General features: G+C 49.8%; 3 protein-coding genes across 11 annotated transcripts in view; 2 read left to right on the top strand and 1 right to left on the bottom strand.

Moving 5' to 3' along the window:
* Nucleotides 1–1,418: 1,418 nt before the first annotated feature.
* On the top strand, nucleotides 1,419–18,874 carry MSH5 (mutS homolog 5). 7 transcript variants are annotated; one of them, XM_024738574.1, is made up of 25 exons: nucleotides 1,419–1,462; nucleotides 1,872–2,022; nucleotides 2,310–2,433; nucleotides 2,889–2,969; nucleotides 3,155–3,217; nucleotides 3,932–4,053; nucleotides 4,240–4,349; nucleotides 4,608–4,643; nucleotides 4,968–5,050; nucleotides 6,184–6,229; nucleotides 9,386–9,524; nucleotides 9,640–9,702; nucleotides 14,420–14,548; nucleotides 14,846–14,918; nucleotides 15,078–15,187; nucleotides 15,424–15,504; nucleotides 15,737–15,824; nucleotides 16,075–16,264; nucleotides 16,365–16,491; nucleotides 16,902–17,051; nucleotides 17,406–17,480; nucleotides 17,682–17,825; nucleotides 18,027–18,164; nucleotides 18,323–18,396; nucleotides 18,619–18,874. In XM_024738574.1, the coding sequence occupies exons 2-25, from the start codon at nucleotides 1,885–1,887 to the stop codon at nucleotides 18,728–18,730; spliced, it is 2,496 nt and encodes an 831-aa protein (XP_024594342.1). In that variant the 5' UTR covers nucleotides 1,419–1,462; nucleotides 1,872–1,884; the 3' UTR covers nucleotides 18,731–18,874. The 7 variants fall into 7 exon arrangements, with proteins under 7 accessions (XP_024594342.1, XP_024594343.1, XP_024594340.1 ...); XM_024738575.1 differs by having other exon boundaries at nucleotides 17,403–17,480; nucleotides 18,075–18,164; XM_024738572.1 differs by having other exon boundaries at nucleotides 17,403–17,480.
* An 80-nt stretch (nucleotides 18,875–18,954) lies between these two features.
* Nucleotides 18,955–21,301, top strand: SAPCD1 (suppressor APC domain containing 1). 3 transcript variants are annotated; one of them, XM_024738583.1, is made up of 5 exons: nucleotides 18,955–19,371; nucleotides 19,624–19,764; nucleotides 20,267–20,362; nucleotides 20,465–20,554; nucleotides 20,649–21,301. In XM_024738583.1, the coding sequence occupies exons 1-5, from the start codon at nucleotides 19,258–19,260 to the stop codon at nucleotides 20,742–20,744; spliced, it is 537 nt and encodes a 178-aa protein (XP_024594351.1). In that variant the 5' UTR covers nucleotides 18,955–19,257; the 3' UTR covers nucleotides 20,745–21,301. The 3 variants fall into 3 exon arrangements, with proteins under 3 accessions (XP_024594351.1, XP_024594350.1, XP_024594349.1); XM_024738582.1 differs by having other exon boundaries at nucleotides 20,462–20,554; XM_024738581.1 differs by having other exon boundaries at nucleotides 20,465–21,301.
* Nucleotides 21,302–21,545: 244 nt separating this feature from the next.
* Nucleotides 21,546–26,568, bottom strand: part of VWA7 (von Willebrand factor A domain containing 7) — a 10,910-nt gene continuing 5,887 nt past the window's right edge. Inside the window, exons 9-16 of the mRNA XM_024738625.1 lie at nucleotides 24,390–24,575; nucleotides 23,793–23,925; nucleotides 23,522–23,674; nucleotides 23,319–23,411; nucleotides 22,684–22,985; nucleotides 22,463–22,602; nucleotides 22,086–22,260; nucleotides 21,546–21,980 (exon numbers count right to left, since the gene is read on the bottom strand). Of these exons, the coding sequence (XP_024594393.1) occupies nucleotides 21,807–21,980; nucleotides 22,086–22,260; nucleotides 22,463–22,602; nucleotides 22,684–22,985; nucleotides 23,319–23,411; nucleotides 23,522–23,674; nucleotides 23,793–23,925; nucleotides 24,390–24,575 (1,356 nt within the window). The 3' untranslated portion in view covers nucleotides 21,546–21,806. The remainder of the gene's footprint in view (nucleotides 21,981–22,085; nucleotides 22,261–22,462; nucleotides 22,603–22,683; nucleotides 22,986–23,318; nucleotides 23,412–23,521; nucleotides 23,675–23,792; nucleotides 23,926–24,389; nucleotides 24,576–26,568) is intronic.

Here is a 26,568-nt window from a genome sequence, read left to right as displayed (position 1 = left end):
TGCTAGCTGGCATGGCTACCCACAAAGTATTTTTCCTTAACTTCTCAGGTAACAACAGGTAATGCTGCCCTCTCCTGGTACCATCCATCAGTGCCGCATGGGTTTGAAGCCAGGGGCTATACCCCCAAATCCTGCATCAGAGAAGTTTCCCTCCCATCTCAATCTCCTTGCCCCTGCTTTTCTCCTATCTCAGTATCTCCCCTTTTCTTCCCCAGCCTTTCTTTCCACTCCCTTCCCTTCCTCAGGTTGGTAAACCAGTCCCTAATCTCTTCCCACCCCAGATTGGAACGTGTGTCCCTCCCCAACACTCCTTAGAGCTGTCACCTGGCCTCCTCCAGGTTTCCATAGCCCCATTGCTAAACAATTTGCCAGGGGTAACCATTAACCTAGCCCTTAACTCACTCCCCCACCTTTCTCACTAGAAGGGATTTTCCAATCATTGGTTAGCAGAGCCAGGTTACCATCTTTCTTAAGCTCTTGGGTGGGATCTCCGCATCTCAGAGTACCCAGAACAAAGCTGGGGGTGAAGATGTATTTTAAGAGGTGTTTTTAAAAGTATATGATTGTTTATTTCTTTCTCCTTCACTATCTCCTTGCTTCTCCTCCCCTCAGACACACACACTCAAAAATTAGGCTCATGGAGTAGGGATTTAATTATGTTCCCTGTTTTGAGTCCACCACCTGGCCCAGAATGAATGAATGACACCCTTCTGTCCTTAGGGGTGTGTGTGTGTGTGTGTGTGTGTGTGTGTGTGTGTGTGTCGAATGCTTCCAACTTCTCTTGGGGCGCTGAAATTATTAATTAGGCCCTGTGGTGTCCCTATGGGAGTGATCATACTCTGCACCCAGGAAACAGGCAAAGGTGGGCTGAGATAGGAGTCTCGCTTCTTATTTCCGCTTATTTATTTAAAACGCTCACGTAGTTCTTACTATGTTTGCCAGGCACTGTTCTAAGCTCATTATAAATATTAAGTTAGAATTGTTGGCATAGGTTGAATTAATGCTGCTTGTCTCCACTCTCCAGAAAAAACAAAAACAAAAACAAAAACCCCCCCAAAAACGTGTCTCTGTTCCTTTAAGGTCGGCCTCCTCTCCAGATTACCCAACGCCCCTAGACCCGTTCCGGGGGCTCTGACTCCAGCTCTGCTAAGGACCTTCTCACAGGCTCCACCCCGTGTCAATCAAGGGCCAGAGGCCCGGTTGCTAGGCAACAGCAGAGGGCGGGAAGTTTGAACGTTCTGGCACCGCCCCCATATGCGAATAGGCCAGTCATCGTCCAGCCTTCTCTGCGGTCCCCTCCTCCCTCTCGCTCTGTTGGATCTCTAGGCAGGATCCGGGTCTCTTCGACCAATAGCGGCTAAGAAGGCGGGGCGTGTGCGCGCGCACCCCGCCCTCGCGTCGGCGCACCCTCCCGCAGGCCCGCGGCGTTTAATGACGCGGTCTCGCGCGCGTCGCTACCCAGGTGACTGAAAAGGCGGGAAAACGCCGCGAACTGTCCGCAACTGGGTGGGGAAGTCAAGAGCGTGAGGCTGTGATCTTGGGGGCTTGGTTGGCAGGGGCGGAGAGAGGAGGCGTGCAAAACTTGTCCCACAGGACCCTCAGACAGTCTCCAAATACAACCTCCGCGTGACAGGAATAAGGGTGGGGCGGGTGGTGTTTTCCACAGTCTGTACTTTAGTTAAATACCCGAGAAGTCGCCCCTCCAGATGCCCTGCACCTGTGACCACAGCTCTCGAAGGCCCTAGCAGCCCTGCCCCTCAGGCCTCTCCCATTAGTTCTCAGTGGAGTTGCATTTCTGTGCGCCCCGCTACCCCCGCCTCCTCGCGGGTGAGATCTCGCTCCTGAACCGCCTTCATTTTCTTCACCCACAGATCCTCCAAGGCCATGGCCTCCGTAGGAGCGACCCCAGGCAGGACGCCGCAGGGACCGGGACCCAGGGAGGCCTCGGCCAGCTTCCCCAGCCCGGCCCCAGTGCCGGACCCCCGGGAGGCCGAGGAGGAGGAAGAGGAGGAGCCCGCGGAGGTCTGGGGGCGGGGTGGAGAGGCGATGTCTGAGGAGCCAGAGCTCGAATCTGGAGAGCAGGGGGGTGATTGGAACGCCTGATTGTTAGCCTATAAAGGGGCTGGGAACAAGAGCTGGGCCAGTCACTTCCCTCCGCTGAATGTCGGTTTCGCATTAACTGAATGGGGGTGATGATGCCTGTCTCAGAGAGTTGATAAAATAATTAAAATTAAATAAGGCATGCCTCAACCCTGCACTTAACGAGTGATTGGTTCAAATATTAGTTTCCTTTCTTCCTTGCCGGACAGATTCATCTGTGTGTGCTGTGGAACTCAGGATACCTGGGCATTGCCTACTATGACACTAGTGACTCCACCATCTACTTTATGCCAGATGCCCCAGACCACGAGAGCCTCAAGCTGCTCCAGAGAGGTGAGGACAGAGCTAGGAATTCCTCTACTCTGGGATTAGAAGCGTATTTCACTCGTAGATCCTTACCTGACTCAACCTATTTTTATTAGTTGACTCCTAGAGGCCCCCTTTGTTGTTTTTAGGAATTCATCTCATTATTCACAAATGTACCAGGAGCTGGAGATACAGCTGGGCAAATCAGTCATGTCTGTCCTTTAAGGGTCTACAGTCTAGTGATAATCTCCTGGGCACCCCTCTTCCCTCCCACCACCCCATCAGTCTTACTACTCCTTCCTTTTCTAATCTCATGTCTGACTCCGACTTATGCTTCCAATGTGGGGGGCACTCCCTACTCTTAGAGGGAGGAAATAAGTTTCTGAGGGGTGAAGGGAGATAGCAAGGGGAGGGCTACGGGTTCCCTCTTAGTCAAAAGATAAAGATCCTTGAACTCATTTGGTCTCCATTCTCATTCCAAGTTCTGGATGAAATCGATCCCCAGTCTGTTGTCACGAGCGCCAAACAGGATGAGAATATGACTCGGTTTCTGGGGAAACTTGGTAAGGACTGGGTAAGGGAGAGAGGGAAAATGGGGAAGGACTAAATTATGGAATGTTCCAGGAGACTAAAGCGTCTTGGAGGGAGCTACAGCCAGGAGACCAGAATTGGGTGAGAGGGAAGGTGGGACAGCGGCAGAAGGACTGAGATGTACAGACTGATGGCCCTTTCTTTGCCTCCCTCACAGCCTCCCAAGAGCACAGAGAGCCTAAGAGACCTGAAATCATACTTTTGCCAAGTGTGGATTTTGGTATCTCCTCCCTTTTGCTTTGCCCAACCCCCCATCCCGGTTTTCTGACCCTTTTTCCTAACTCCACCTTCATCATAAGAGGTCTCCCCTCAGCCCTATCTCATTCTAAACCTTTGTGTTCTTCAAGCCCCATGACCAGTCTCCCCATGATCTCTCCTAATCCCTAGCCTTTAATAACCTGCAGCTTAGGCTTGTCTAGGGATGAGTGCCTTCTGTGAGAAGAGGGAGTAGTAACACTTTTTGGTCAGCTTTGATTGTTGGCATTTTCCCCTTTAAGCCAAAGCCATTTACCCCTTAAAAAAAAAAAAAAAGGCACTGCCTCAGTGACCTCGTTCATCTAGAAGACACTTCCATAACCTTCCCAGGTTTTGCAAAAAGGACAGGGAATGTTCTATCCTAAATTAGATGTTAGGGCATTCATGTTATTAGTTCCTCTGTTAATATGATTTTTTTTGACCCCAAGTCCCCAATTCCAGACAGATATCTTACTCTCCTGAGCCATTTATCTTTCTCAGTTTATGTTCCCAGCCAACCCTTTTTAAAGTGTATGTAGAATAAAGAGTCTGAAAATTTGGCTCTTGTCTCAGCTTTCCATTAGCTGCCTGTGTGAATTTGGCAAGCCACATCATCTTTCTTGCTTCTGTTTTCTCATTCTTAAAATAAGGTGAAGAATCGGGCTATAAGATCTTTCCCTCCCTTCTTCCCTCAAAATAGGCCTGGAGATAAGCAAACAGCGCCTCCTTTCTGGAAACTACTCCTTCATCCCAGACTCCATGACCGCCACTGAGAAAATCCTCTTCCTCTCCTCCATCATCCCCTTTGACTGCCTCCTCACGGTGAGATGGGTCCCGCAAGGTAAGGGCTGGGTTGCAGCAGGTTAGAGAAAGGCACAAGCACCTGGAGACTACGTTTGAGTCCTGGGAGATACTAGCCCAGCCCTGGAAAATAATAGTTTTCCCTGGCGTCGTCCAGCCTCCAAGACGTTGGGATTTACCCCACCTCCATTACTGATCCCCTCCTAGGTTCGAGCACTTGGAGGGCTGCTGAAGTTCATGGGTCGAAGAAGAATCGGGGTTGAACTGGAAGACTATAACGTCAGCATCCCCATCCTAGGCTTTAAGAAATTTGCGTTGTAGGTCATTTACCCTAACCTCAACCAAAGTAAGGTGGGATTGGGAGGCCTGGAAAGTAAGACGGGATGGGGGGCGTTGGCAGTGACCCATCTGGTAAAGTGCTCTAGGACACACAGGAACTTCTGAGAGGGTGTGGAGCTCTGGGGAGAAAACTGAGACAGTACTCTTGAAGGAGAGCTAAGCGGGTATAACTTAAGAATGAACTCACACCTCACATACCCCAGCCACCTTCCTTTCTGCTTGTTTTCTGTCCTCAGGACCCATCTGGTGAGCATAGATCAAGACACTTACAGGTAAGGAGATGGAAGCAGGCTGTCATCTTTGGGGAGGGAGAAGGATTAAGCTTAATGCTCTAATAATCCTTAACGGGGCTCCAATTTCTTTAATCCTGGGGCTATTAAGAGCTCTCTCCCTGAAGGAAAGAGAAGGGGGGTGAGGGGAGAGAAGAAGAAAAGCACAAAGGTGTCACCCTCCTTTTCTAAAGGGAGAAACTGAGGCAGAGAGCAGTGAGGGACAAACCTTACATCAAGACTTCATCTCAGGAGGTGTTCCCAATCCCCATTCCATTTTCTCAATTGCCTTTTAAAATACAAATTACCCTAATTTCTCCCTGATAGTGTTCTGCAGATATTTAAGAGTGAGCCTCACCCCTCAGTGTACAAAGTGGCCAGTGGACTCAAGGAGGGGCTCAGCCTCTTTGGTAGGTTTGCCCCCTCCCTCATCCCACACTACACAGGCCTGCCAGAAAAACAGCTGCCTCCAAAGATGTATCCCAGTCCCTCTCTTTCCACTTCACCCCATTGCCAGCTGTCTCTTCTGCTCCAATCCAGCTTCTTCTTTTTTTTTTTCTTAATTTTTTTAATTTTTGGCTGCCTTGGGTCTTCGTTGCTGCACTCAGGCTTTCTCTAGTTGCAGCAAACGGGGGCTGCTCTTCACTGCAGTGCGCGGGCTTCTCATTGCGGTGGCTTCTCCTGTTACGGAGCACGGGCTCTAGGCGCGGGGGCTTCTGTATTTGCCGCGCGTTGGCTCAGTAGTTGTGACTCGCGGGTTCTATAGCGCAGGCTCAGTAGTTGTGGTGCACGGGCTTAGTTGCTCTGCGGCATGTGGGATCTTTCCAGATCAGAGCTTGAACCCGTGTCCCCTGCATTGGCAGGTGGATTCTTAACCACTGCGCTACCAAGGAAGTACCAATCCAGCTTTATTATCCTCTTTGTACCCTCCCTCAGTTTGGGCATCTTCCTGAAACCTTGTCCAGTATAGTTGTCCAGTGTCTTTTGCATATCATTTCTTACTCTACCAATTCCATGTTTATTCCTTGGGTTTGTATGAATATTTCTACTAGTGGTGTACCTGTCTAGGGACTTTGGGAGGCCCTGTGTATAGAGGAGAGTTATGTAACTGCATAACTCCCATGTTTGCTTTGCATAGAGTCTTTATCTCTTATAGTTGTTTCAGGCTTTAGGGTGTATTGGGGACATCACCCCAAGTAACCACGTGGTTTCACCGTGCATCTCAGTGGGTTGTGTCTAATGTTTACGTGTATGTGTTGGGCTTTTTGTGAGTCTAATTATGCCTGCTCTGCATATTTTTCTGGCTGAGTGTTCCTGTGAGTGCCCATTCCTCCCCCAAGCCCATGTAAGGTAATCCCGGCGCAGACTTGAGGCCATACGCTGGCTTTGGCTGCCTTTGTGTCCTGTATCTGGGGAACGCTCCCCAGGCCAGCCAGCTGAACACCCAAACCTCTGACCCTGATGCCTCAGCTTAGACACATCCATACATTCCTTCCCTGACCCTGCTTATAACAGGCTCACTCCCTACCCCAACTCCCAACAGGAATCCTCAACAGATGCCGCTGTAAGTGGGGAGAGAAACTGCTCAGGTGAGTAAGAGTCACACACGTGCTACAGGTTAATGCAGGCAATCTGTAGACTCAAACACACCACCCTTAGTAGTAATGAAAACAACTGCCCTTTCCTGAATGCTGGCTAAATGCATTTAATCCTTACAACGACCCCACGTGGTAGCTAGTGTTATTCTCATTTTATGTTGTCAGCACAGGTGCACATGTACCCACTGATGATACACGGACTTTCACACATACGCGCAGCAGAAGCAGAATCACAAGACAGCAATGTACACATGGTAATATCTTTTTTTTTTTTTCTGCGGTACGCGGGCCCCTCACTGCCGCGGCCTCTCCCGCCGTGGAGCACAGGCTCCAGATGCGCAGGCCCAGTGGCCACGGCCCATGGGCCCAGCCGCTCCGCGGCACGTGGGATCCTCCCGGACCGGGGCATGAACCCGTGTCCCCTGCATGGCAGGTGGACTCCCAACCACTGCGCCACCAGGGAAGCCCCGGTAATATCTTTAATTATTAAAAAACACACTTCAAATTTGAGCTGTTCTCTGATGACTCTCAAATTTGTATCTCTAGTTCTGAGCTCCATATGTGGAATGCTCTTTGCATATCATCGCCACCTGCAGTTTCCACAGGCAGCTCAAACTCGGAGCATCCACACTGACACCCACTGGCCCTGTTCCTCTTCCTGCATTCCCTTTTCTGGTTAATGGCATTGCTGGCAATATAGCTTCTCAAGCTCTGAACCTTGGATTGATGCTTCTCCCTCACCCCCCATATTCAATTATTCACTGAGACCTATTGATTCTGTCCAGAAATGTCTCTCTCAGCCATCCCCTTCTCCCTCTTTCCTCTGCTCTAATTCTGGCTATCTTCATTTCTAACCTGGAGCATTGCATTCACCTTCAAATTGGTCTCTCTGCCTCTAAACGCTTCTTTTTCCAATCTGTTCTTCATTCCAAAATAGAGGTCTGAGCATGTCACTCCCCCACCCCCCTTTTTTTAAGCTTAAGTAGAAACAAAACATAAACCTCAGGAGGTTTCTGCATTACCTGCATAATTAAGGGTCGTATCTTTAGCAGTATGGCATTCAGGGCCCCTCAATTTTAATTTCCAGGCTTACCTCCTCATACCCATGTTTTGTTTTGTTTTGTTTTGTTTTTTCGGCCGTGTGGCTTATGGGGTCTTAGTTCCCCACCGAGGGATTAAACCCAGGCCCTCAGCAGTGAAGGTGCGGAGTACTAATCACTGGACTGCCAGGGAATTCCCCCTCAAGCCATGTTAATGCTGTTCCCTCTGGAAGGTCTTTCCCCTGCTCTCCACCTGTCAAAATCTTACATCCTCTTGCAACCCAGCTATCACCTTTCTGGTGAAGCTTTCACAGGCACCTCTGAGGAGACTGACACGCACTTTGCTGTGTGGTCACATAGTGCTTGTTTATATTTTCTAGTTGCACTATCACAGCAGGTTGGAATTAGTTGGTGAATCTACTTGCCCTCATAGCTGTGAGTGAACTCTATGCAGTGGCCCATTCCTGTTAGCGCAGCACATGGCCTTGTATGCAGTAGAATGCAAGCACACTGGTTACATCGTCTCTAAAATCTCAGGAAACCTTTGCTAGCCTGCAGGTGTACAATCTTTTCCCCATGCCACCTGCCCTGCAATGTATGTCTTTTGGAGGTTAATTTAGCATTATCTCTGAGGCCATCTCCAGGTAATTGGCGGGGTGATTTAATTACCTCGAAGTTCTCTAGTGCTTCAGGCGCAGATCTCTAGTCTCAACCAGGGATGAAAGGGAAGGAATTCTCAAAGGAGAAGAGAACTGAGTTAAAGGTGAGGGAGGGGTGCAGATTCCTTAGATAGGAACCTGCAGGGCATAGAATCACAATCTGATGGTCAGCCAAGGGCCCAGCTGGCCTGAAGCCAGACAGGGCACCTGGAAGGTGACTAAATGTCACAGTATGCTCTAAAGAGCACTGTCCTAGCAGTCTGGAGACCTGAGTTTGAGATCCAGTTGTACTTCTTACTAGCTGCATGACTTTGGACAATTTGCTTACCTTCTAAGGGCCTCATCCCCTCAGCTGACTTGAGTCTGGCTCGACTAAGACCTCCAGGCACTCGAAGTACATGAGTCAGAGCTACCCAGGTGTTTTATAAGAAAGTCTGATGAGGCTCGTGCTCTCCAGGTGGGGAGGGTATTCACAGACTAGCCCACACTGCCTCAGACACCTCTGCTCCTTTGTGGCCAAGGAGCAGAGGTGCCTAAAACCCACCGTCGAATCCACATGAGTCTTCCACTTCATTCTAAGCTGGGGTGTTCTAACCCAGGGTAACTGGCCGTAGACTACAGTGTGAGATACACATCCTTAGGCCCCAGTGTCTCCACAGGTTGGCTCTTATACAAAATGATATGCCTAATGGCTTGCTCTAATGTGGGGAAGAATCCATGGGCTCCCGGGTCCTTGTAGAATCTCACACTCTTCATAGCCATAGGGAGATAGGGATACCCAGAATTAGACAGACACAGATGAGACATTTATTTCTGTATAATAATTTAATTTATTAGGAAATAACCTCAGACACAGAAAAGGTAATAATAATAATAATATAAACCTCTGTGTTTCCACTAGCCAATTTAAAAATAAGACAATGTTATTGAAGCCCTTTAAGTATCTCTACCCAATACTTTCTTCTCTGCAGGGATGAACATTATCACGAATTGAGGACTTATTCTACATGGAACAGTTATATACTTCCACAGGAAGAACATGAAAAGACATGAATGTCTGTGCTATTTCACAGCTAAATACGGATATACAAACTCTTTCTGACTCACTCCTACTCAGCTGCAGAGAGAGCTAGAGTGTTGGCATTCAAATGCCTCAACACACTGCTCTCCCTCTAAAATATTGACAAACTCCATCACGTATCCACATGGAATGACACATGGTCATATCCATCAAAACCGAGATACACACAGTTGTGCTCACATCCAGAGATTTTCAGTAGATGCAAGTAAACACACGTGCATAGATAGGACACTGTACTTACCAGTGCAGATACATATTGCCGCAATCCCCAGTGACCTCCAAATGCACATTTTTCACAAATTGAGATCAAGACAGTGATGAGAACAGAGGTAATTTCTGGTCTCCTCACTCCAACCCTCACTTCCAGGCTATGGTTCACACGTCCAACCCAGGACCTGGAGGAACTAAATTCCCGTCTGGATGTCATTCAGTTTTTCCTGTTACCCCAGAATCTGGACATGGCTCAGATGCTGCATCGATTGCTGGGTCACATCAAGAACGTGCCTGTGAGCTCGGGGTTGGGGGCAGGGAGGTGGGGAAGGAGGTGAGGGATGCTGGGCATCTTGAGGGGCATTAGGGTGGGAGAAGGAAAACAGCGGCTGTCTCCTTGTTTGACTCTAGCTGATTCTTAAACGCATGAAGTTGTCTCACACCAAGGTCAGTGACTGGCAGGTTCTCTACAAGGTAAGACCTCCCTTCTTGAATCTAGAAGTCCAGGTTAAGACCCCCAGCATGTGTTCCAAATCCTCTTTACTCTCGTCACCCAGTCCAACTTTATCCTGACACCTTTAAAAAAACTTTGCACTGTGGAAATTGTCAAAAAAAATTTAGAGAGAATAATACAAAGAACTCCCATGTACCCACCATGTAGCTTTAACACTTTGACTTATACAAATGTTGTTTCATGTATATCTTCTCTCACTTTCCTTTTCCTGTATTATTTTGAAGCAATTCCCAGCCATCATATCATTTCACCCATAAATATTTCAATATGCTTTCTAAAGGAAAATTATTTTTAAAAAAGAATAACAATGCCATTATCTTATCTAAAAATTAATGTAATTCTTTAATATTAATTATCTCATGTTTAAATTTCTATTCATCTCTTAAATGTAATGATTTTTAAAAATTACAGTTAGGATCAAAATATGTTCATATAGCGATGGGATGATGTCTTTTTGAATCTCCTGTATGGGTTCCTTCTCCATTTCACCATTCTCCCTCTCTCTCTCTATCTCTATCTCTCTCTCTCTCTCTCTCTCTCTCTCTCTCTCTCTCTCTCTCTCCCTCCCCTCCTCTCTTCCCGCCTCTCCATATATATATCTTTTCCCCCTTGCAACATATTTGTTGCAGAAGCTGGATTATTTGTCCTACAGAGTTTTCCTTAGCCTGAATTTCACTGATTACATTCCCTGTTTTGTTTTTTGGGTTTTTTTGCGGTACGCGGGTGCCTCGCTGTTGTGGCCTCTCCCGTTGCGGAGCACAGGCTCATGGACGCAGGCTCAGCGGCCATGGCTCACGGGCCCAGCCGCTCCGCGGCATGTGGGATCTTCCCGGACCGGGCACGAACCCGTGTCCCCTGCATTGGCAGGCGGACTCTCAACTACTGCACCACCAGAGAAGCCCACATTCCCTGTTTTTGACATGTTTCTCTCTCTTCTAGAATTTCTGTAAATTAATAGTTGAATCTAGAAGCTTGCTCAGGTTCAAGTTTAATTTTTTTCAATAGTGTTTCATAAATGGAGGAACATAATGTCAGTATGTCTGACTCTCCTTTTGTGATGATAGCAGTATTTGATGTTTAATATCTAAGTCCATTAGTTCTTTAGAGATTGCAAAGTAGTGTTATTCTAATTCTGTCATTCTTTCTTCATTTATTAGAATGTTTCTGGAAGGAAGACTTCCTCTCATCTACTCTTTGGTTACCTAGTGATATCACAGAACATTGCTTGATTTTTTCCCCCTGATTTTATCTGTCCACCTATCAGCAAATACGAAATTAGTTCCATAATCCACCAAGGCAACCAATGAGTTTTTTTGGTTGCTGTTGTTGTTTTAGTATCATTACAAACTTACAGATTTCTTCATGCTTCAGGCCACTGCATTTTTAATCTTTACACATGTTCGAGATATTCCATCTTTAGCCAATGGGAGCCTCTTCATGTTGGCTTCTGAGTCCTTTAACATGACACTAGTAGACTTGGATAGCTTCCCCACTCTCTGGTTTGACAAGATGTACCAGATATACCACTTACACGTACCGGTTCTGACCTGGAACCAGACATTTCTCTGAGGAGCCCTGGTTCCTTTTAGTGAGAAATGGTATTTCTGTATACCACAGTGAGTGCTAGAGGGTACTCAGCATGTTTGGATTATTGCTGGTAGGCCTTTTCTGTGGATAGACCTAGGAACTTGAAAAAAAATAAAATGCATGATAAATTAGTACTGACATCACCTATTTATTTTATTTTAGTTTTTTAGATATCCAGAGATCACTATATCTATATTCTTTTTTTTAATTAATTTTTTTTGAGTATGGTCGATTTACAATATTGTGTTAGTTTCTGCTGTATAGCAAAGTGAATCAGTTATACATAAATATATATCCACTCTTTTTTAGATTCTTTTCCCATTTAGGTCATTACAGAGTATTGAGTAGAGTTCCCTGTGTTATACAGTAGGTTCTATATTAGTTATCTATTTTATATATAGTAGTGTGTATATGTCAATCCCAATCTCCCAATTTATCCCTCCCCCACCGTTTCCCCCTTGGTAACCATTAGTTTGTTTTCTACATCTGTGACATCAGCTATTTAAATTCAGCACCACAGGGTTCTTACCTTGTATATTCCATTTTTATCCTCTTCAATATTTCCTTCTTCCATACTGGAGATTCTGTGTCTCAATAACACTAGGAATGAGAAAATCAAAGTATCACTTATTTGCTTTTTCCTACGTGACATCCACAACAATCTTAGAATAGCAATATCACCATTACTACCAAAACTATATGATTATTGAACACTATTTAACATTTTTTGGGGGGAAGGAGGGATAGTTCTTTCTGTTCTCCCTAGGGATATACAGTCAAATTGCTGTGTTTTAGTCACTACTTCAAGTGGTTATGTCACTATCTGGGTATACATTATGTTCATTTGTTTCATTCTTTTTTTGATTTTTAATAATTGCTTCTTAAAATTTAATCTTATAATTATGTAGAATATTTACACAGTTCCAAAGTCAAATCTCCCAAACAAGGTATAGTCAATTAATTGTAGCTTCTATCCCTTTCCCCTCTCTCCACCTATAGATAACCTTTAAAAAAAACTTTTTTTGGCTTAAATAAGTTTATCTTTTATAGAAAAGGATAAAAATAAGCAGTCCGTGATTGTTGGGTGGTTTCATAAAGTCCTCAGTGACCCAGTCTCCTTCTGTCTTCCTGTTCTGCCATCCTCAGCATGTGGCTTCTACCACCTAGCTCAAGATAGCAATGTGAATTCCAGCTGTAACATCTGCTTTCCAGCTACTCCTCCTCCACTGCTGTTCGAAGTTTCCAGTGACTTTCTGAAGTTTCTCTGTGCATGGTTTCAGTTTCCAGCTTTTTTGCTGCAGCAGCTGCTATAGTTCTATTCCCAGTGAATTTGAGGTTCTTGATGTCTCATTGCAGAAAGAATTCAGTGAGAAACAAAGGTATAGTTAAAAAGTGGATTTATTTAGAGAGAAACACACTCCACAGAGTGTGGGCCATCTCAGAAGGCGAGAGAGCCTAAAAAAAATTTTTTTAATTTAAATTTATTTTTGGCTGCATTGGGTCTTTGTTGCTACGCACGGGCTTTCTTTAGTTGCGGCGAACGGGAGCTACTCTTCGTTGCGGTGCACGGGCTTCTCATTGCGGTGGCTTCTCTTGTTGCAGAGCACGGGCTCTGGGCGCGCAGGCTTCAGTAGTTGTGGCATGCAGGCTCAGTAGTTGTGGCTCATGGGCTCTAGCGCGCAGGCTCAGTAGCTGTGGCGCACGTGCTTAGTTGTTCCGTGGCATGTGGGATCTTCCCCGACCAGGGCTCAAACCCGTGTCCCCTGCATTGGCAGGCGGATTCTTAACCACTGCGCCACCAGGGAAGCCCTCTACAGTATATTTACCTAACACGTAAAGTAGTTTCAATTTTATTTTACGTGAGCAGATGTGTGTGACTATTTGTATATTCCCTCCCACTACTTAACATTTATCCTTGGCTTCAGCCAAGCCAGGCTCCGCGTTCAAGCACTCTGCCTGGGAGACCCACCATGTTCCTGCTCAGGATAGCATGGTGGTTAAAAGCCAGACACCTGGGCTCAATTCCCAGCTCATCTATTTACTCTCTGTGAGACCTTGAGCAAATTGTGTTACCTCTTTGTGCTTCAGGTTGCTCACCTGTAAAATGGAGTCATGCTAGTCCCCATCTCCTAGGATTATTTTGAGAAGTGAATGAAATTAACACATGTAAAAAGTTTAGAATATTGCCTGGCGGGTAGTAAACATTCAATAAGTGTTAGTTCTTATTCCTACCTCTATTCATTTGCCCATGCTCTTGCCCCCACCCAGAATACCCTCCTCCCTTTGGAATTGCCTTATTCAAGACCAAGCTTATTTCTTTTTCTCTGCAAAGATATCCCAACTATTTTAGCCCATATTAGTCTTATTCTCTGAACTTCCTTAGTAATTTTAGTCAGTTTCACAACTTGGTCAGTCTTTTTTGTGGGTAGTCATTGTTTTTGTTGCTTGTTTCCATCATGGCTAGATTATAAACTCTTTGGTTTATACACTTTTTATATTCTCTGTCACAGAGTGAGGCTCAGTCAATGTCCTTTGGATTGGGTTTATCCACTCAGTCTAATCCCTGTTTAGAGCAGCCACCTCAGGTCACTGACTTTCACGCTGGAGAATTAATTCTCAGTGACTCTCACCCATCCCCTCTTCCTGCTGTCTCTTACCCAAATGCTGTCATTGCCCCTTCTGCTCATTTACTTCTTCTCTGCCTTTTATATCCCTATTTCTCTTTCTCCTTCCTCTGTACAAACTTCTCTCTTGGGATATTGTACAAATCTCTTTCAAAGCAACTACCACTTTATTTTTAAATCTTCTGGGTGTATTTGTCTTCCTTACTAGACCACGAGCCCATCTAGGACAAGGGACCCAGTTGTCTTTGTTGTCTTTGGAGCCTCAGTGTTTAGTGTGGTGCCTGGTGAAGAGTTCTGCAGATACCATTTTCTCTCTCACTGTTTCTTTTTTGCATTTGAGATCTTCTCTCTGTCTCTGTTATTGTGTTTTTCCCTGTTGGTCTTTGTTCTTCTCAGTCCACCCCTGTCCCCTCACCTAAGCCCGGCCTGGGTATGGGCCACCCTCCTCTGTCCATTTCTCCTACAGACAGTGTACAGTGCCCTGGGCCTGAGGGATGCTTGCCGCTCCCTGCCCCAGTCCATTCAGCTCTTTCGGGACATTGCCCAAGAGTTCTCTGATGACCTACACCACATTGCCAGCCTCATTGGGAAAGTGGTGAGTGGAAGGAAAGAGGCAGAGCTCCTGGGAAACTAGGGGAGGGATGGGTTTGGGTGACAGAGAACGACTGGGCTCTGGGGAATGTGGTTTGGAAGATGGGGATGCATGGGAGACACTGAGGTCAGCTGGATGACCAAGGGATGGGATGGTGAGAGGAGATGGCAAAATATCAGGGATCTGCTTGGGGGCTTGGAGGGTTAGGGTTAAAGCAGGGACTGAAGGGGCCCAAGTAGAGGTGAGGAACAGGACGAGATGGTGCTGGATGTAAAGAACCTGGACTTCTTGTCTCCTCAGGTGGACTTTGAGGGCAGTCTTGCTGAAAATCGCTTCACAGTCCTCCCCAACATAGATCCTGAAATTGATGAGAGTGAGTGTTAGGTGTACGGTGGGCCTGTGAGCCCTGAAACATGAGCCTGCCCAGTGATGGGGTACCATTCTCAGTAGGCGGCCACTACAACTGGGGATAATCATCGCAACCAGAGCAGGAACCTTACTTTTGATATCCACGTGTCTTTCACCCTCCTAGAAAAACGAAGGCTGACAGGACTTCCCAGTTTCCTCACTGAGGTGGCTCGGAAGGAGCTGGAAAATCTGGACCCCCGTATTCCTTCATGCAGTGTCATCTACATCCCTCTGGTGAGGGCAGGAGGGTGGGTGTGCTCCCCAGGGGTTTTTTAGGGGGACATTAGGCTTATGAAGGACACATTAGTAGATAAGAAGACCCTGTTGAAATCTGAAGAACATGAATACTTTTTGGTGGCTTAAGCCCCCTGAGGGAAGCATTGGGGGATATAGGGGACTCTGGCTTCCTCTAAGGAAAAAAAGTGCCCAGTACATCACTCTCTGCTTTATCTCTTTTCTACTCTCCGCAGATTGGCTTCCTTCTTTGTATTCCCCGCCTGCCTTCCATGGTGGAGACCAGTGACTTTGAGATTGAGGGTCTGGACTTCATGGTGAGACCCTTGACCTCTGTAGGGGTTGATAAGGAAAGTGAATGAGCAGCTGAGAGGAGGGCCTTACCCCATCAGCACTGCCCAATGTGGGATCCCTCTTCTGTTGTTTTACTCTGATCTTTACCAGCTCTGAGACAAAGGAGAAAGAAATCAAGGTCAGGGCTGGAGCGGGGGTTAGATAGGATGAGGATCGAGAGAAGCAAAGCCCATAGGTTTGAACCCTTGTATCCAGTTCCTCTCAGAGGAGAAGCTTCACTATCGTAGTGCTCGAACCAAGGAGCTGGATGCATTGCTGGGGGACCTGCACTGCGACATCCGGGGTGAGGAGAAGCGAGTGGCTGGAGCGGAGTGGGCAGCATGGAGGTGATTCTGATAGGCTCCTTTCCTTCCTGCTATTGCTCTCTCTTTCTCTCTCTCTCTTTCTCTCTCTTACTCTGTCTTTTCTGAATGTCTCTGGGTATTTCAGATGGTATCTGCAAGCCTGTCTCTGGGTCCCTCTGCTGGCCTCTTTGTCTCTCCTTCACTTTCCCCTGGAGCTGACCCCCAGCTCCCTCCCTTACCTGCCCCCAGACCAGGAAACCCTGCTGATGTACCAGCTGCAGTGTCAGGTGCTGGCACGGGCAGCTGTCTTGACCCGGGTGTTGGACCTCGCCTCCCGCCTGGACGTCCTCTTGGCTCTTGCCAGTGCCGCCCGGGACTATGGCTACTCAAGGCCCCGTTACTCCCCACGGCTCCTTGGGGTACGAATCCAGAATGGCAGGTGAGAACAGAAAAGGGTGGAGGCATAGACAAGAGGGGCCCAAAGGCCCCATCTTCTGCATCCACAGGCCACGTGCAAGGTACCTCTCCACCCACCGCAGGCATCCTCTGATGGAGCTCTGTGCCCGAACCTTCGTGCCCAACTCCGCAGAGTGCGGGGGGTACAAGGGGAGGGTCAAAGTCATCACTGGACCCAACTCCTCAGGGAAGAGCGTATACCTCAAACAGGTAGAGGAATCCTACAAACGGGGCCTCTGGAATGTTCTCCATTGTCTCCATCCCCCACCTGCCAGTCAACCCAGGTCCCTACAGCTCTTCTCCCCATGTTCTGACCCCAGCTGTCATGAAAAGACCGTAGCCCACACCCGCCGCTCCTCTTCCTCCCAAGTTCTCATTCTCTACCTGAGGGAGAGCCATGCTGTAATGATCGTTCCATGGCCTGGATTCTCCTCCCCCACCTCTGAGTTAAAGTGTGCCTTTGCTCACTCCCTGCCCTTTACTGATTCTAAAGCGAACAGAAGGGGCTGTGATCTGTTAAACTGTGTCCATCTCTCTTGATCTATTGTTCTTCCCTCAGTTTAGCCTCACCTTCACCTCAGCCACACGAGGCACCGGGCCCTGTCTCCTCCCCTATTCAGGTAGGCTTGATCACATTCATGGCCCTGGTGGGCAGCTTTGTGCCAGCAGAGGAAGCCGAAATCGGGGCAGTAGATGCCATCTTCACCCGAATCCATAGCTGTGAATCCATCTCCCTTGGCCTCTCTACCTTCATGATCGACCTCAACCAGGTCAAAAGGAGGATGGGTTGGGGGAGGGGGATAATGGGGAAGGAACCCTACCCGTGAAAAATGTCAGGAAAAACGTTCCTTCTGCCTGCTCTCTAAACTAGGGGCAGGGAGCACCCAGTTCAGAGACCAGGAGAAGCAATACCGCGAACCTTTATCTATCCCCGGCTTCGTGTGAGGCACTGTTGGCAAAGAAAGGATGAACAAAACATGTGTCTTCGCCGTTAAAGAACTTGCAGTCCTGTTGGGTGGACACATACACACACAAGCAGCTTTACTGCCAGGCAGACTGTGGTCAGTGCATTACAGGCCTCGAATGTTTCTGAAACTGTCCCTTGTCCATCTGGTACCCAGCAGGTGGCGAAAGCAGTGAACAATGCCACCGAGCGGTCGCTGGTCCTTATTGATGAATTCGGAAAGGGAACCAACACGGTAAGGGGAGAAGCTGTTGAGGATCTAAGGAGGGGAGAATGAAGGAGGGCTAAGGAACAAGAGGGTGCGGCTGCGCCTCTGGAAAAGAATAGGGGTGTGTGGGTGGAAAAGAAACAGTGTGAGGCGGGAGAGGCCTGGCAGGAGGAGAGGGGTGCACGGGGCACCTGTGGTTCCACAGCCTCACCCCTGCCCTCTGCACAGGTGGATGGTCTCGCGCTTCTAGCGGCCGTGATCCGACACTGGCTGGCGCTTGGGCCCACGTGCCCCCACATCTTCGTGGCCACCAACTTTCTGAGCCTCATTCAGCTACAGCTGCTGCCACAGGGGCCCCTCGTGCAGTATTTGGTGAGGAACCAATCCAGCTCCCTAGGGTCCCCTAGGCCGAGCATTTCCCAGAGCTGGGAACTGGCTTCTCTGTCAGAACAGGGGCTCCTTGAGCACAGGGACCATGTCCCTTCCTGTTTCTCACTCTCCACAGCAACTGACCAAGGGACTGGGGCAGGAAGCAGAATGACTGATAACATTCTCCTTTTATTCTCTTTTAAGACCATGGAGACCTGTGAAGATGGGAATGACCTTGTCTTCTTCTATCAGGTTTGTGAAGGTGTTGCCAATGCCAGCCATGCCTCCCACACAGCTGCCCAGGCTGGGCTTCCTGAGAAACTCATTGCTCGTGGCAAGGAGGTGAGGTCCAAACAGCAACCGCCTCCATCAGGGCTCCCTTCCACTGTCCCTGCTTCTCTGAGGGACCTGGATTTCTGGGCCCATGGGATTTCTGACCCTTACTCTCTTCTCTTACCCAACACCCACTCCCACCCCTGCCCCTTCCTCCTTGGTCCTAGGTCTCAGACTTGATCTGCAGTGGAGAGCCCATCAAGCCTGTCAAGGAGCTGCTAAAGGAGAAACAAATGGAAAAGTGAGTGCAGGCCCAGGGTCCTTGTTCTCTCTAGCATGTTCTGCAGCTCTTCTACCCCTTTCAGGGACTCAGACAGTCTCTTGCCCTTTAAAGATTCAAAATTTCTTCCTGCAATTTCTAAATTCTCAAGGTCTCGGGTTTCCTGTGCTGCATCCTCTTCCCTCTGCTCAGGGATTCTGTTATCCATGCTTCCATAAATCTCACTGTTCTCTCTCCCCTCAGTTGCCAGATGTTAGTAGACAAGTTTCTGAAACTGGATTTGGAAGATCCCAGTCTGGACCTGGACATTTTCATGAGTCAGGAAGTGCTGCCTGCTGCCGCCACCATCCTCTGAGAGTCTTTCCTGGGCTCTCCTCCACATCCCAAACCCCGGGAGCCTGCCAGGCCCTCTTTGTTTCCTTACCTCCTTCACACCCAGAGTTCTCAGTTTCCCTGGAAATTTTGTTTCATGTTAGTAATAAAGTTTATTTTGGAGAAAGTTATTGTTTCCTTAGACGAGCCAAAACAAAACAAGAGAGTAGGAAAGAGATGAAATAGGAAGCAGCAGGCCACAGAGGGACCTGCCCTGCCTCATTAAAAATAAAGTATCACTGCTGGAGGGAGGCCCTCGGGTTCTACCCAGGGGGACTTTATGAGAACCAACGACTTCAACAGACCCTACAAAAACAGATGAGAGAGAAGACAGGAGCCCAAGGGAGATGTTCTTTCCCCTCAAAGTAGGAACACCTCAGCCTGAGACAGACCCAGCAGGAAGGGCTCTGGGAGGCTGAAAGACTAGGCAGGACCGGTGCAAGGCTGGGGGAAAGGGAGGGACCAGCCCTGCACCAGTGGGTGTGGCTCCACCCTTCCCACCATAGAGCCATGGGGAGCCGGGGTCCTGGTGGGCTGCCCCTGGTGCAGGCCCCCTACACGGTTCTGCTGCTGCCACTGGAGACAAGCCGCCAAGACCCGGGGGCCCAGCGCTTCTTCCTCTGGGTGAGTATCAGTCCCGCAAGAGGTCCCGGGAAAGCCCCTCTCCCTAGATCAGTCTCCTGCAATTCCACTCAATTTTGAGGACTCGTAAGTTCAGCCCCTTGCTTTCCCTTGCCCTCCAGGTCCTCAGTGGCCAGTCTGGGTTCACACTCAGTGACCACGTAGTGAACTGAACCACAGGTTACGAGCAAGGGCCGTGCGTGGCCCAGAGCCCTGCTGTGGAGTGAGTCAGCCTCTGCTTCTTGCCTTGTTCAGCTGCAGAGGATGCAGGCTCTGGAGCGGGAACAGGATGCCCTGTGGCAGGGGCTGGAGCTGCTGGAGCATAGCCAGGCCTGGTATGAGGGCTGCCTGAGGGAGGCCCAGCAACAGCAGCTCTATCTGGGGGCCCTTGGTGAGGTATGGGGCTGACCCATGGTATGTGGGGGCAGGGGTAGCAGGGACGTGTGGACACAGCCTGACACCATCCTGGAAAGGCAAGAGTTAACGGACAGGGATCATCAATTGGAAGCAGCATTGTAATGACAGGATGCCACCAAATGTTAGGTCGGTTCATTGTTGGGCCTAGAGGAGGCTGGTCTGCATTCCATTCAGAGGGACACAATTTGGCTCACTCCATGGAGATGGGGGAGTGGTCTGGATTGTTCCAGTGAGTCAGGGATGGACAGGAGGGAGGATCCAAAGAGCAGAGAAAGCGGGTACTATGCTATTTGAGGGGGTTGGAGGAACTGGACTACTAAAGAGATGGAGTGGAGAGTACTGGAATTTCCCACCTGCCTGGCAGGGAACTGGGATGAGGGGATCCAGATGGAGGAGAGGAATGACCTGTGGTGATAGGAGAAGAGTGGCAGATGGTACTCGAGTTTTCACCACGTTGTCTGCCTCTAACTCCTCCTTTTAGAATTTTCCAACAGATTTACACTCAGAGCCTGGTGGCCCCCAGTTAGTCCAGATTCAAAAGGTGAACATCTGTTTGCAGAATCTGCTTCAGGGGAAGGTGAGTTTATTGTTTTTAGTTTACTCTTGGGAAGTGGGGGTAAAGAGGGGACTTGGGGTCAGCACTGGTCTAACAAAACAGTGAATTCCTCCCCCCCAGCAGTTCTCCCCACATCTCCTGAACAAAGCTAGTTCCTGTGCCACCCAGGACTGGAAGGGAAGGCCAAGGAAGCAGAACGTGTGGCAGCAACACGTAAGCAGTAGAGGAGTGGGGGGAGGGCGGAAGCCCTGGCCCTCAGTGGGAGGGAGGGCACAGACACCCAGACTGTCTCCCTCCTCTTCTCCAGGTGGTGTCAAGGCAGCAGAAAGGAGTCACTAAGCCAAAGGGGGAGATGGCTCAGCCAGGCTGCCCCAATGGACGGAGGGGCCCTACCCGTGTCTAATGTCTCCTCTGGTTCCCCTCAGTTGTGCTGGCAAGGCTGAGTCAGAACCCCCAGCCTCCTTATTCTGCTTCTTGACTCAATAGCTAAATGGCTCCAGGTGGTGGGTCAACTGAAATCCTGACATCTTGCTGTGAAATTTCTTCTCCACTCCTGAAAACTTCCATTTTGTCTTTCTGGTATCTTACGCTCTCACTCTTCCCTATATGATGTGCATAAGTGATCTTTCTTTGAAATCCCTCTGGGGAGAAGACATGTTTATTGGCACTGTCCTTCAACTTTAAATACAAAAATAAAATATAAGCATCTCCAGAATTTCAAAAATAAAATAGAAGCGTCTCCAGAATTTCAATAAAAGCAATTCTATAAATAACATTTTTCAGTAGGAGGTGGGGTACCCTCCTCCCCACTTCCAATCTTAGTCACTGCCCCATGTATCTTCCCCTCTACCTGAGCTTGGGAGAGCATGAATAAGTAGCGGAATAAAGATGCTACAGAGGGCTTCCCTGGTGGTGCAGTGGTTAAGAATCCACCTGCCAATGCAGGTGACACGGGTTTGAGCCCTGGTCTGGGAAGATCCCACATGCCACGGAGCAACTAAGCCCATGTGCCACAACTACTGAGCCTGTGCTCTAGAGCCCGCGAGCCACAACTACTGAAGCCCGCGTGCCTAGAGCCCGTGCTCTGCAACAAGAGAAGCCACCGCAATGAGAAGCCCATGCACCACAATGAAGAGTAGCCCCAGCTCGCCGCAACTAGAGAAAGCCCGTGTTCAGCAACAAAGACCCAATGCAGCCAAAAAAAAAAAAAAAAAAGATGCTACAGAGAAATAGAAAGCAACTTTCTCCAAAAATGAGTCTGGTTTGTTTCCCACAAGGGTTAGGGAAAGTGCATTGTGGGAAAATCCATTGCCTTCTATCCCAATCTTGGAAGGGACAAGTGCATGAGAAGGAAAACCTCCATCCCATCTGGGAGAGGTAGGGTCCGGAGGCCCATGTTACCTTCTTACCAATGGGGCAAGATGGCAAACGGTGCCGGAGACCCATCCCTCTAGGGGCTGTTGTGTCACCAGGAGGCCAGGCCTAGCAGGAGCAGCACTGCTCCAACTGTGCCCCACCAGGGGTTGCCCACCAGCCCTCCCCCAGCCCTACCCGGAGTCACCAAGGTGGAAAGATGAAAGGCAGGGCTGGTGGTTGTGAGGACAGGGTCAGTCGAGTGGACAGGGGCAGGGAGCTGGTCCTGGGGAGAAGAGGGAGAGGCTGTCAGGGTGGCTGCACCCAAATAAGTCTGCACTGCCCTCCCCTCCCCTTGCCTATCCTGCAATGGAAAGTGGGGGCACCTCACCTGTGGGGTGGGGCCCCGCACCAGGAGCCGGAGGAAGGCATGGGTCGGGGGTACTGTGCTGGCTTCTCGATTCATCGCGGTCACAGTCACCATCACCACGGAGTCTGAGGCGGCTGTGTCTGGTACCTTCAGCCACAGGCACCCCCAGGCGGACTCATTCTGTTCCAGGCGAACCCTAGGGAGTGGATGCCGAAGTCCGGCTGAAGCCGCAGGCTCTGAATAGCTGAAAGCCAAGGGGTGGAGCCAAGCGCAGGCTGGGAGGGGAGCGAGGAATCTGAGCGCCAATTCGAAAGAGCCAGAGGAGAGAGTACCAGATCCCACGCCCTGGGAATAGAAAGATGGGACAAGAAGGGAGCAGGAGGTTTCAGGGGCTTCACCTGGAGAGGTTGGAGGTGAGAGCGAAGCTGGGGTTGACGGATGTCCTAAGATCGAGATCCTGAGGGCCCGAGAAGCTGGCAATGCGGAGGCTGAGCGGGGCCTCGGTGCCCGAGGCCAGGAAACCCGGGGGACCACTGAGCTGCGGAGGAGGGCCAGTCAGGGGAGGAGCAGCAGGCCCTGTTCTCTCCAGCCGCAGCCGCACCTTCCGCTGGCATCTCACCTCCAAAAGGACAGGAACTACAGCACAGGGCTGGGGGGCCACCCGGTGCAGGCCCTGCCCCACTCCGTCCTGGCCAATCAGCTCCAGAGAAAAGGGTCCCGCGGTGGACAGAAGCGTGGGCGGTAGCGAGGCAGCGAGGAGACCTCGCTCCCGGGGTCCCATGGGCTCCAAAGGCACCCGGCCCAGCTCGGCACCGTGCGGGACCCCTCGAAGGACGACGTGGGAGAAATGCGGCAGAGGATCTCCAGGGTTTCCTCTGGAGCCCAGCCCTGTCACTTCTACCAGCAGCTGGGTCTGGAGACCTGGGACAGGGGAGGGGAGGAAAGAACAGTGGCTGCGTGAGGTTTGGAGACAGGGAGAAAAGCATGAACAGCTTTGAATAGGGGTTAGCTCTCGCGGTATGGATGGGGAAAAGGGGTTACCTCTATGGGTATTGATGGCGAGGGCCAGGAGGGAGTGCTGGGATGCTGGAAATGTTCTATAGCTTGAACTGAATGACGGTTATTTTTTATTATATAAAATCCACCCAGCTGTACACTGAAGTTTAGTACACCTTATTAAATGTTATAACTCAATGAAAAGCTATATATATAATTTATATACACAAAGCAAGTTAGGGGTGGGGACAGATGTACCTGCAACTGGTTGAGTCAGGGGGTAGAGGCCAGGGTGGGGTCCATCCTCCATGGGGATCCCAAAGTGGAAGAGGAAATCCAGGGAGGTCCGGGCTGAGGGAGGGCGAAGGCAGTCAGAGACCTTCCAGAGATGAACGTGACTCATACTGCTCTCTGAGCTCTGCAGTCTCCCCTTCCTTTCCCAGGAATATCTCCCTCCTTACCTTGTACTCTCACCCGGGGGGTACCCTTGGCTGTGACCTGGATCTCCCAGATTCCTGTCTGCAGGGGATCATTCATACGCACCATCCAGAACTGCCCGAAGCGGCGAGTATGACCTAGAGGCCCCTCACCTTCCTCCTGGCCCTGGGAGACCCCTGGACGGGTATTGGGGGCAAGAGATTGTCACAGGAGAATTCCTTTCCCTTAGTACATTACCCCTCATTCTCCAGTCTCCATTCTTGCCTCTGCCTTGAGACACACACATGGAAGTACCTGCAGGGTTTCTGATCCAGAAGCTGCTGACCTCCCCATGGATCCGAACTGTGACCCTCTGGAGCAGCCCATCCACACTGAACACAAATGGCCTCTCAGGCACCACAACAGGAGGCTCCAAGGGAAGGGTCACCTTGAGGGGGCAGGACCGAAAAATGGGGGAGAAGATAAGGCATGGAATGAGGTGGGAACAAAGACAGGAGAAAGAAAGGTAGAGACAGAAAAAAACTAAGTAACACATGGGATACCAGTGAGAGAGGAAGGACCAGGGATGAAGCTATGATCAATGACAAAGTTGGAGGCAAGGGATTAAGGATGAGGTAACCACTTCTTGCCCCCCTTAAAAGATGGCAGGACTTCCTAGAGTAGCCGTGAAGACAGAATACTGGAGGCCAAGACTGAGGGTGGTAGTACTAATATGGAAGGAGCAGTGTAGAAGGTGAGTAGCTGTGGATCTCAGAGGGAGAGAAACTTCCTTTCCCACTCTCTGTCTAGAATGGCAACTCAGCAATGGGAGCCATTTGCTTTCTTCTACAAGAAAGAGAAATGCAGTGTCACCATCATCCCCTCAGTTCTGAGCTGAGCCCCCACACTTACCAGGTCAGCTACGCTGTCCCCAACAATGGCTGCCACATCCTGAATGTACTGGTCTTTGGTGAAGATCACCTCTCCTCCTGAGGCCAGCGCCACCGCTTCATACGGCTCAAAACGCAGAGGGGACAAGACCTCACGCCGAGGTCGGCCCTGAACCCTAGATGAGTCTTCAGTCAACAGGAATGTGACCTGTGCCCAGAAGAAAGGCCAGGACTTGAAGTTTCCATTTGCCATCTACCATTGTAAATAAGGATCTCCTGTGCTCAAGCTTTCTACAGAGCTGATGATTGGTGGTAAATTCTCTGTCTACCCTCTGGCTGCTACAGCAGGGTCTCCCGATGACACAACCCCTGGGCTTCCATTAGAAGTTGCCATTCCCTGTAACTGTCACCATACGTCATCCACATAGTGGATTGCTGGCAGCCAAATCTCCAGTTCTTCAAACGGTTTATTGGGGGCAGATTCATATAAGAATTCAGCATCATTAAGGGTAGGGCCTTCCACTCTTTAGTATTGTTAAAGGGATCTGGAAATGTTATACTCACGGTTCACTTCTCCCACCCCCAAGCCAAGTCTGGTTTAACCACCCTAGTGTGAGTGTGACCCTTGTAATGAGAGTTGTCCTGCAGTTTCCCACATCCCTGGGTAGCTAACACTGAGTCTCCCACCAGCTATGCTTACTCTGCAACGCCGCTCCTGAGTCAGAGATTCCACCCGGTTGGTGAGAAAGGCATCCTTGGGGGAGGCGTCAGTGAAGACGAAGATGTCTGAGAGTGGAGGTGTGTGTAGCAGGGCCAGCTGACAGGGGAGGGAAAAAACTGGTGTTAAAAAATGGCAGCAGTGGGACTTCCCTGGTGGCGCAGTGGATAAGACTCCACGCTCCCAGTGCAGGGGGCCGGGCCTCGATCCCTGGTCAGGGAACTAGATCCCACATGCATGCCGCAACAAAGAGTTCACATGCCACAACTAAGGAGCCCGCCTGCCGCAATTAAGGAGCCCATGTGCCGCAACTAAGGAGCAGGTGAGCCGCAACTAAGGAGCCCACCTGCCACAACTAAGACCTGGCACAACCAAATAACTTTTAAAAAAAGTGGTGGCAGTAGGGGAATGGGCAGAGCAAGGGAGGGCAGAGTAGAAGGCAATACGGCCCTGGAACCTGGAGTGAAGCGAGTGGGACTAGGTTCTGAAGATGGGGTGGAGGGATGAGGTCCCAGGGAAGCTCTAAGCTCCCTTGATGGTGGGGCCTGGAGAGGGGTGGCGGGAGAAGAAGGGAAGGGGTGGGGAGGGCAGACCTCCAGGGCTGACAGGCACATCTCGGGCTCATCTCCACCTCCCAAGGCATGTATCTCATTGAGTTGTTGCCAGAAGCTGTCAGGGTCACTGGTTGTAAAGACGGGGCCAAACCCTGGGAAAGGAGAAAGGAGATTGAGAGAAGTGAGAGGAGGGCTCCCCTCATTCCCACCCATGGGCATCTCCCCAGTCAAGGGGCCCCGCTGTGCTCCTTGGGTGGACAAGTATTGAGATAGCAATATTCCTTTATATTTATACTGACAGGGTAGAACAAGACAGGGGCTAGGTACCTCTGGTGGGAAAGTGGACCTCATTTCCTCACAAAATGGTGGCACTTCCTGTTATCCTGAGTGGGCCTTTTTGGGTATATGTGTAAGTATAAAAAACAACCAAGGGGACTTTCCTGGTGGCTCAGTGGTTAAGAATCTGCCTGCCAATGCAGGGGACATGGGTACGATCCCTGGTCCGGGAAGATCCCACATGCTGCCGAGCAACTAAGCCTGTGCTCCACATCTACTGAGACTGCGTTCTAGAGCCCGTGAGCCACATCTACTGTAAGGGGCCTTCCCGGGTGGCTCAGTGGTTAAGAATCTGCCTGCCAATGCAGGGGACATGGGTACGATCCCTGGTCCGGGAAGATCCCACATGCTGCCGAGCAACTAAGCCTGTGCGCCACAACTACTGAGACTGCGCTCTAGAGCCCGTGAGCCACATCTACTAAGCCCACGCGCCACAACTACTGAAGCCCGCACGCCTAGAGCCCGTGCTCTGCAACAAAGAGAAGCCACCGTAATGAGAAGCCCGCGCACTGCAACGAAGAGTAGCCCCCCCGCTCACCACAACTAGAGAAAGCCCATGCACAGCAACGAAGACCCGACGCAGCCAAAAAAAA

Source organism: Neophocaena asiaeorientalis, unplaced genomic scaffold (assembly GCF_003031525.2).
Source record: "Neophocaena asiaeorientalis asiaeorientalis breed wild unplaced genomic scaffold, Neophocaena_asiaeorientalis_V1.1 scaffold282, whole genome shotgun sequence".
Classification (NCBI taxonomy): domain Eukaryota; kingdom Metazoa; phylum Chordata; class Mammalia; order Artiodactyla; family Phocoenidae; genus Neophocaena; species Neophocaena asiaeorientalis.
This window is presented reverse-complemented; position numbering and strand designations above follow the sequence as displayed.